The sequence below is a fragment of the Triticum urartu genome, chromosome 4 (assembly GCF_003073215.2).
Source record: "Triticum urartu cultivar G1812 chromosome 4, Tu2.1, whole genome shotgun sequence".
Classification (NCBI taxonomy): Eukaryota; Viridiplantae; Streptophyta; class Magnoliopsida; order Poales; family Poaceae; genus Triticum; species Triticum urartu.
This window is the reverse complement of record NC_053025.1, coordinates 118205135-118215392: the sequence shown is the minus strand read 5'-3', so window position 1 is coordinate 118215392 and position 10258 is coordinate 118205135. Positions and strand designations below refer to the sequence as shown.

Genomic DNA, 10258 nt, shown 5'->3' with positions numbered 1-10258 from the left:
TTCCGCTTAGTAATCACTCAATTAAGCATCCCTTAATGTTGCTGCAACATACCTATATGATAGCCACTCTAACTTTAGTGTTTTTGTAGGTGCCTTGCTAATTGCCAGGACCATCGCAGTAATCCTTCCATTATGGCTGTCGACATCCCTGGCCGCAAGACAAGGGCCTGTTCCAATGGCTGGCTATGAGATAAGCTTGCAAGTCTGGCTAACAATTTCTCTACTTAATGATGCACTGGCTCTTGCTGGTCAGGTATGTACATTTACAGGGACATGCATTTAATCTCTAAGTCGATGTCTTCCTATGTATCTGAAGTATCTATAACTTAATGCAGGCTCTGCTTGCAAGTGAATATGCGAAAGGGAACTACAAGCAGGCCCGCTTGGTTTTGTACAGGGTTCTGCAGGTTAAGAAGATATTATATTCACTCACAATTCCTTGTTAAGTTTCTCCTCTTCCTTGGCGTTAATCAACAGTCATATGCTGATGATGCATCTATTTTCCTGCAGATTGGAGGTGTCACTGGTCTTGCACTTGCTGCAACCTTGTTCCTTGGGTTTGGATATTTGACCTTGCTGTTTACAGATGATCCAGCAGTTCTAGATGTTGCGCAGTCTGGAGTCTGGGTAAGGAGAATTATAAGAAGTCAATACTTTGTTTCTCAAGTCACAATGATCTTATATTCACTGAATGAATGTGGAATTATTGCAGTTTGTCACTATTACTCAGCCGATAAATGCTATTGCTTTTGTGTTTGATGGGCTCTACTACGGTGTTTCTGACTTCGGCTATGCCGCATACTCCACAGTGCTGTTTCTATCCCCACTACTGGTGTTACTAGTTATAACTCCAACGTTTTCATCCTAACGATGTCGATATATTGCCCATTTTAGCTTTTCGCGGGGGTCGTCGCTTCAGCCTTCCTCCTTGTCGTTGGTCCCAACTTTGGTCTTGGTGGTGTATGGGCTGGTCTTACTCTCTTTATGGGTCTGCGAGCAGTTGCCGGGTTCTGGAGGTAATTCCCTGCTCTTGTTTTGGTAGGAATTGTTTTAAGATCATGGCACTTGCATGGCTTTGTTAGAAATTAAGTCCAGACTTGGATTAGAATGAAAAGAATGATCCTTATTCTGGAAAAGAAAATCTGTCAGTGGCTTGAGCGAATCCTTCTGACTTTTCAGGTTAGGGAGCAAAGGTGGACCATGGGAAATAGTCTGGTCAAAGACTGATTAATATACCAAGAATACGTAGGAAGCATTTTGAGGCAATCACAGCGCTACATTTTAAGGTCATAGTCATAGTGCATGACCGTGGATGTTGAATGGTTCGATCTCAAACAGAGCAAGGATCAGCAGAAGGAAGAAAACCTAGGCGGATAGTGTCAGTCATTTGTAACACAAGAAGAGGCACTGTTTTATCTCAAAAGGAAAAGAGACGAAGAGGGACTGCTTCTGCAGTAGGACAGACGAGAGGCTGCAGAAGGTGGGTAGGTGTTCCCTCTTGCTGTGTCTGCTGCAGGAGGTTGTTTCTCCCTTCCACTGTACAAGGAAGCTGTGTACAGAAGTACTAGATACACAAAGGCCTCCCATATATTTTTCTTCCTTTGTGCCATGTAGGAGTGAACTTGCCATATTTTCTTCAGATATGCAAGTGAACAGATGATGGAGTAGTGGCCATTCTCAGTCATTACTCTTGAGTACTCCCTCCGTTAACAAATATAAGAGCGTTTAGATCACTAAAGTAGTGATCTAAACGCTCTTATATTTCTTTACAGAGGGAGTATGTACTATTTCGAGTAATATGATTTCGTTTGGGGCTTCCAAGAGAATCACTTATTATTTAGAGTGGACAGCCACATCTTTTCCTAGGTTTTCTTTTTAGGAAGATGATATTTTCTCTGTGTTACCTATCATTTTCCCAGTTTTCTTTTACTACTGAAATCCCTATTGCAATTGCCTAGGTGCTGGTTGGTACCAGCAAACCTCACTACCCTGACACAGGAATATGTTAAAAATATGTAGGATGAATGTGGTTTGTATTTAGATAGAAGGGGTACTCTAATAACATTACAAAGAAGATAACTGAGCAAGGTCTGCACTCGATTGCTTTGCTTTCGTTTAGAACACCCCCCCCATCATAACTAGCAGAGTGCGGTGCGTTGCTACAACAATGGCTGGTCAACCTTGTACTCACTTCATTAGCATACTGCAAAAAAGAGTGTCACGAGACAAATAAATAGCTCAACCAAATCAGAAATGCCAGACCGAGCTCCACGAAGGCTTTTATTTAAAAACTTCAAAATTTAAACTTTTCAGTTTCAAAAACTTCTGAAAATAAATACAAATGTACCTAGATACATAATGTACATGTGTGCAAATTTTCAGGTCGAAATACATTAAATTGTGAGCTACATAAAAAGACAAATTTGGGGCTTTTTAGCATATGTACTGTTCATCTTTAAAGTTTATGGTTTTGTTTTTTTTTGTGCAGCTCGCAATTCAAGGTATTTCATCCTGGAAATTTTCACACATACACTTTACCTCCTTGCATACATGTGTACTTTTTTTTGAATTTTTCCAAATAAAGGGCTTCATGGAGCTCGGTCTTCAAAATGCCCTACTCCAACCAAATGGGCAATTTGTTTGCAAGAGCTCAGTGATGGAAGAGGTGTTGGAGCCATACTCCCTCTGTCTCATAATGACAGAGGGAGTAATTGGTTTCTTCCGGTCCTTTGCTGTAGTAGTAGTAGTAGTAGTAGGGGGCACACCATTTTCTCTGAGCTGATACCTTGCTTGTTGAAGCGATGCTCCGAGGTAATTTGGCTTGCTTGCGTCTTCAGCTATTCACATGTACTCCCTCCGTTCCGAATTACTTGTCTTAGATTTTTCTAGATACGGAGGTATCTAGCATTAAAATGAGTCTAGATACATCCGTATCTAGACAAATCCAAGACAAGTAATTCGGAACGGAGGGAGTAGCTTTTTGAGTACTATCTGCGTTTTTTAGCCTGTGCATTAGCTTTAGTCAAAGCCAAGCTTTGTAAAAAAAATTATAAACAAAAATATTAACATATATAATGTTGGAAATATGAGCAATTTATCAAATAATTTTGCTAACGGAAATACAGATAAAGCATGACTAATATATCAGAGATAAAGCAAGTCATGCAATCAGACAGAGAAAGGTAGATAATATCTGCATATATGAATTTGAACTAAACACGTCTAGAACAGACACTAGATGAAGTTGCATATACGAAGTAGAACCTAACATATGTAGGGCAGAAACTAGAGCAAAGAACTATGGCAGGACTTCTAACAGAAAGAGTAAGAACACGTACGGGACAGCAGCAGCAGAAGCACTGGACTTGGGGTCAACATCCTCTCCAGTCATGTCGTTGATGAGGTTGTCGACGTTGGGGAAAAAGTCATCGGAGTCCGTGATGAAGAAGTCAGTAGTCGCGTGGAGCGCTCCCCAAAAACCTTATCACCCTTCTCCCGTACAGAACTCAAAGAGGTGCAGTTTCGGAGGCCTACTGTCCCGACCTGTGGTGCAGAGCGACCTCCCTTTTATAGGCGCAATTGAAGGAGGCGAGAGGCTGTGCCGGGAGCTGAAGGGAACGAGGGAGACGAGTTCGGATTCAGGACCTTTCGTATACCTGTCGTGCGTGGCAAAAATTTAGACATCGGCTCGGTTCATTCCCGCAGCCCGCGGCGTGGCGCGGCGCGTCGTGGCGAGGCGGGCGACGGAGGAGGAGCGCGCGTGGATGTCCCTCTTGTTCTCATGCTCATACATGTGGGAAAAGAACCTCCCTTATAAAGAGGTCCAACTCCCCCTAAACTAGCAATGTGAGACTAAACTTTAGAAGTGCCCGTTGCCTTGCACGAATGGGCTAAGTGGGCCTCTAGGATTTATTAGGAATTTTTGAAATTGTTATTGGGCTGGCCCATAAATAGATAAAATTCCATCAATCCCCCACCAGATCCTAGAGGCACACATAATTTGCCTTTAATTCCAAAACACTGTTTTATATATCGATACTGCAGTGGAGACTGTTAAGTTGAACTTCCACCTAGAACTCTATGCTACACTAGTAAGCAACTTGAACAGTGGACTAGGCCTTGAACTGCAAGTTTTCTGTGAATCTAGCTTCACACAAAGCCTTGAAAGATACTAGGCTACCGTGGGTCTTCCCCACGGATGGAGCTTATGCGTCATACTTCGAGACCTTTCATGAGTTTACTAGAGAGAACACTACTCTCATAGATTGCAACGTTTTACAATCAGACTCATATAGGTGTGTTCTTCAAAAGATATTCTACAGGACAACATCTCTGCTTAAATGAGCCACTTAGAACACTTTAAGATATACATCAACCTGCCATGCAGATTAGGAGAGTATTGCATCTTCATGGAGTGGTATTATTAATAGTAAGGATACTCTCCTCTCAGTTGACCAACAACTTGTCTTCCACATCTAATTCACGGGATCTCCGATCACATAGACTAGGTTACCACTATGAACAACTCATATTGTGGGTCTCATACCCACCTCCCTCGATGCATTATCTATCACATTACGTGATAGACCCTTAGTGAAAAGATCTGCCAGATTTTTAGACGTTTGAATATAATCCAATGCAATAACTCCGGAGTTTCTCATTTTCCTGAAAGACTTTAACCTTCTCTGTGTTGGAAATATGCCCTAGAGGCAATAATAAAATAGTTATTATTATATTTCCTTGTTCATGATAATTGTCTATTGTTCATGCTATAATTGTGTTATCCGGAAATCGTAATACATGTGTGAATACAGAGACCACAACATGTCCCTAGTGAGCCTCTAGTTGACTAGCTCGTTGATCAATAGATGATTACGATTTCCTGACCATGGATATTGGATGTCATTGATAATGGGATCACATCATTAGGAGAATGATGTGATGGACAAGACCCAATCCTAAGCATAGCACAAGATCGTGTAGTTCGTCTGCTGAAGCTTTTCTAATGTCAAGTATCTTTTCCTTAGACCATGAGATTGTGCAACTCCCGGATACTGTAGGAATACTTTGGGTGTGCCAAACGTCACAACGTAACTGGGTGACTATAAAGGTGCACTACGAGTATCTCCAAAAGTGTCTGTTGGGTTGGCACGAATCGAGACTGGGATTTGTCACTCCGTATGACGGAGAGGTATCTCTGGGCCCACTCGGTAAGACATCATCGTAATGAGCTCAATGTGACTAAGGGCTGGTCACGGGATGATGTGTTGCGGAACGAGTAAAGTGACTTGCCGGTAACGAGATTGAACGAGGTATTGGGATACCGACGATCGAATCTCGGGAAAGTAACGTACCGATTGACAAAGGGAATTGTATACGGGATTGCTTGAATCCTCGACATCGTGGTTCATCCGATGAGATCATCATGGAACATGTGGGAGCCAACATGGGTATCCTGATCCCGCTGTTGGTTATTGGCCGGAGAGTTGTCTCGGTCATGTCTGCATGGTTCCCAAACCCGTAGGGTCTACACACTTAAGGTTCGATGACGCTAGGGTTATTAGGAAGACTTGTATGTGATTACCGAATGTTGTTCGGAGTTTCGGATGAGATCCCGGACGTCACGAGGAGTTCCGGAATGGTCCGGAGGTGAAGATTTATATATAGAAAGTTGTCATACGGTCACCAGAAAGGTTCGGGGGCATATCGGTATTGTACCGGGGCCACCGGAGGGGTTCCGGGGGTCCACCGGGAGGGGCCACCTCTCTCGGAGGGCCTCATGGGCTGTAGAGGAAAGGGAACCAGCCCCAAATGGGCTGGGCGCATCCCCCCTTGGGCCCATGCGTCTAGGGTTGGGGGGAAACCCTAGAGGGGGCGTCCCCCTTGCTTGGGGGGCAAGCCACCCCCTTGGCCGCCGCCCCCCTCTAGATCTCATCTAGAGGGGGTCGGCCCCCTTCCTCCTTCCCGTATAAATAGAGGGGCAAGGGGAGGGCTGCATAACACATCAAAGGCGCAGCCCCTCCCCTCCCCAACACCTCTCCTCCTCCGTTAAGAGCTTGGCGAAGCCCTGCCGGAGTACTGCCGTTCCACCACCATCACGCCGTCGTGCTGCTGTTGGAGCTCTCTTCCTCAACCTCTCCCTCCTCCTTGCTGGATCAAGGTGCGGGAGACATCTCTGCCCCGTACGTGTGTTGAACACGGAGGTGCCATCCGTTCGGCACTAGGATCATCGGTGATTTGGATCACGACGAGTACGGCTCCATCAACACCGTTCTCTTGAACGCTTCCGCTCGCGATCTACAAGGGTATGTAGATGCACTCCTCTCCCTCTCGTTGCTAGATGACTTCATAGATTGATCTTGGTGATGCGTAGAAAATTTTAAATTTCTGCTTCGATCCCCTACACTCTAAACGTGTCTTGACGACTTCATGTTATCCTTTGAGCTGCTCACTTTCGTGATTATAGTTTGATTGTCGCAGTTCATAAGGATACCCGGTACAGGTTTCTCAACAACCGACAAGTCATTCAAGAGCCAACGAAGCCAATCTGCTTCGACCGTAGCTGTATCTAGTGCTGTGAGTTCTGCTTCCATTGTTGACCTCGTTAAGATGGTCTGTTTGCAAGACTTCCAAGAAACAGCGCCACCTCCATGAGTGAATACATGTCAGCTCGTGGCCTTTATCTTATCAGCATCTAAGATCCAGTTTGAGTTACTATACCCTTCAAGCACCTTTGGGTGCCCAGTGTAGTGAATTCCAAAATTAGCAGTGCCTTTCAAATAACGCAAAACTCTCTGTCAGGGATATACCTCGCGATATGACCCGACCGGATATATGACCCGGCCGGACTTAAGCGTTTCATTGGTAACCCGCCAGAGGATTGACGACTCACGTGTCTGGCGGTTCACTAGTGTGACGACTCACGAGCCTGAAGACTCATTAGCGACCCGACGGGTATCTCAGATGGATGACAAGGCCCAAGGCTCAGAAGGCCGGCTCATGTTATGATGGGTCGGCTTAAGAGGAAAGGCGTAAGAAATATTCTTCTACAAAGGAAGCAAGACTAGGACTCCACTTGTAATAGAGTAATCCTAATTCTAATAGGACTAGTCATGTAACCCGCCCCTTCAACATATATAAGAGAGAGAGAAAATAATGGTTAGGACTAGACACAACTAGAAGAACTGGTTTACGGCGACTCCCTCGTGATGATAATGAGAATTAGCCACAAACAACATGTAGGGTTTTTACCGGATGATGTTCCCTCGAGCCCGAAGCTGTCTAAAATCCTTGTCTTGTATTGCGTCTCTCGATCCCAACCAACCCCGTCCAAGCTACCACATAGATGCGTTGGCTTCACGACTAAGTCCTCACACTAGGACATCTGCCGTTACAATTCCACGACAGTTCGCGCCCACCGTGGGGCTCGCGCACGGCGGTGTTAAGTTTTTGGAGAAAGCCCTTACAAGGATTGATAAGTTCCCAATCAGCCGGCACGCAGGTTGAGCACAAGAGAGATTAGGATTTTGCTGATCGATCCGTCAACCGCCTGTGCGATCCGTCAAGACGATTCCGCCGAGATCAACAGAATTTTTTTCCCCGAAGACAACGTATGGTCTGTCAAAACCATCCGACTCTGCTACAGATTCAGTGTCTGGATCCAATTGCTGCTGTGTCGACCGGTGGGCTGATCCACTGTGTTCCTGCGGTTGTCGTTGACCAGCTGCACTGGTATTGGCATAATTGAAGGGAAGGTTCCAGTGGGCAATGGTGGAACGCAGTCAAACACAAAATCGGAAATCAATCATGACTGGGACGGATTGGTCAAGCCGGCCACGACTTGGAAAAGGACCCAGGTGTGAGCACGGACTCAGACGACTCTTGCTGCACATTGGTCAAACACAAAATCGGAAATCAAGCATGACTGGGACGGATTTTTTTGAAGGTCTGACTGGGACGGATTGGTCAAGCCGTCGCCTGCTCAAAGCTGCCGCCGTCCGAACCGCCCGCCACCGTCGCTGTGTCTTGCTCTGGCCTTGAGCCGCCCGCGTCTGTTATGAGTCACCGTCGCCGTGCCTCGCTCCGGCCTTGAGCCGCCTCCCAGGCCGCCCGCCTCTGCTGTAGCTCAAGATAAGAAGAGCCGGCATGAAATACTCTTGGACAAAGCTAGCGCATTCAACGTTTCTAACGAGCTGGAACAACTAAAGGTGTAGGTTGGAAACATACTTTTTTTCCGTTGGATTGTGCTCCAGAGAATGGAATAGTAACACGCGCTCCCGAGAGGCGGCATTAGTTTATGGTTCGAAAGCACGAGTCACTCCATCCAGCTAGACTTGCATTGATATAGACGATTTGAGCCCTACCACTTCAATTCAATGATGGACTTCACCGATACCTAGCTTGAGAGAGATCGATCACTGGCATGTGGCGTATATTTCCGAGAGAAAGAGGACTGCCTCGACCCGAGCGGAAGTGCGATGTGTCTGGAAACTCGGGATCGTAAATGGATTCGGGTACCATTCTGATCGCCTCTTTCATGATCTTTTCTATGGGTAGAACTACTGTGAGCGGTCTAAACTTCGACCCTTTTTTCTTTCTTCATTTAAAAAAGGGGGAGCAGCAACGCAGCTCGTGATAGGCTTAGCTTAAGCCGCTAACGTTCGGTTCGGATAAGTAAAGTCCCTTCGGTCGGTTCGCTCAGGTGGTTTTCCCTTATTTTCCCTAACGTTTAAAGTTGTTCTGGTTTGAGAAAGGAGCACCGTCAAGTCCACTAGGGGTTAAAAGTGTGACTAACTTTGGAGCTGGCAATACGAGGTGGCACGTTATCCATCAAACCGCCTAAATCGCCGATCACAGAAAACGCGAACACGTAATCATCTGCCATGCTTGTGCCATTACGTGTGACCGTGTACACGCTCTTCAACTCTCAAGGCATCAGTATACGTATTTGCTGCTACTTCCTGACACAAAGACGGAAGGAAAAATACTATTTCAAGTAGTAGTCCACGGGATCAAAATTTGCTGCTACTATCCCACACAAGATACATCAGAAGGTCACGATTTGCAGAAGGACTGGGACGTGAATCACAGCTGCCGTCGTCCGAGTTGTGGCCCTCGCCTGAGTTGCCGGTTGCCATCAAAGACAGCAGCGGGAGAGCCAGCGCCTCATCAACCGCGTGCCGCTGTCACTGCGAATCGCCAGTGCGCCTCGTCTGAAGCCACGGCTCCGATCAGCTGCTCCTACCGCCGAGTCAAGCCGCCGCCGGCGGCTTTAACTTCTACCATCGCTACGCTGGGCCGACCTTTCATCTGTCTGAAGCTGCAACCGTGCGACGCTGCGGCAACGGTAACCCGCCTCGCTACAGGCTTTGACCCGGCCCCGCCGTCGCCTCCTCTGTTGTAAGCCGCAAGACAAGCCGTCCGGTTCAACCAAGTCGCCGGCGACCTCGTTTCCTCCTACATTGAGTCACCCCGACCATAGCTGACCTCTACTTCCACTGTGGGTTCAGCTACGAACCGCCGCCGCCTACCGACCCGCTTTCCTTGAGCTGGTTCTGCCGCCGGTTCCGTCGCTGCGGTTGTGAGCCGGCCACACCTCTGTTACCACAGTCAAGCCTTATACGCCTCCTCGTTCCCGCAGCTGCCTTTGTTACTGCGGTCTCGGCCACTTTCTGCCGCGGCTCACTTCTACCGCGCCAACCTACCCAAGGGCCCCCTACGGATACGCTTCACCAGCTGATGTGGCTGTTTGCCCATTTGGATATCAAAAAAGGGATGAAAAGACAGGCAGGGCACTATTGTTTTATTATTTAAAGTAATGAGGAGACAAAATCTGCCCAGAATCACGTCAAAGATGCCAGGCAATTTGACTTAGCGCTGGGCTGCTGGATGCTGTCCATAATTCCAATTATGGATCTATCTGCGTATTAAAACTTGTCTGCTCCGCCTCTTTTAATTCAACAAAAAATATCAGGTGATATCCATCTACGTCTATTTTTGTATTGGCACATATTATTTTGGTCAAAAGAACAATTACTTTGGTTTATTTTGACATGCAGGATAATTATCCATTACAAAAGGTGGTATTATATTATGGATACGGAACGTGCCTGTATGATTCTGCATTAGCGTTCGTCCATGTCATGCTGCTCAATGAACATGTGTAAACCGCCGTCCTTGTAGTCTGGTCTGCATCAACATATGGTCGACTCATCCGTCCGCACTGGCTTACAACACAGTGGCTGACTTGTTTGTCTGT

The 10258-nt window shown here is 46.4% G+C and overlaps 1 protein-coding gene across 1 annotated transcript in view; it reads left to right on the top strand.

Annotated features, from left to right (window-relative positions):
* Positions 1–1684, top strand: part of LOC125554649 (protein DETOXIFICATION 44, chloroplastic-like) — a 7532-nt gene extending 5848 nt beyond the window's left edge. Inside the window, exons 3-8 of the mRNA XM_048718140.1 lie at positions 27–253; positions 336–407; positions 511–627; positions 713–808; positions 895–1016; positions 1180–1684. Of these exons, the coding sequence (XP_048574097.1) occupies positions 27–253; positions 336–407; positions 511–627; positions 713–808; positions 895–1016; positions 1180–1231 (686 nt within the window). The 3' untranslated portion in view covers positions 1232–1684. The remainder of the gene's footprint in view (positions 1–26; positions 254–335; positions 408–510; positions 628–712; positions 809–894; positions 1017–1179) is intronic.
* The last annotated feature ends 8574 nt before the right edge of the window (positions 1685–10258 follow it).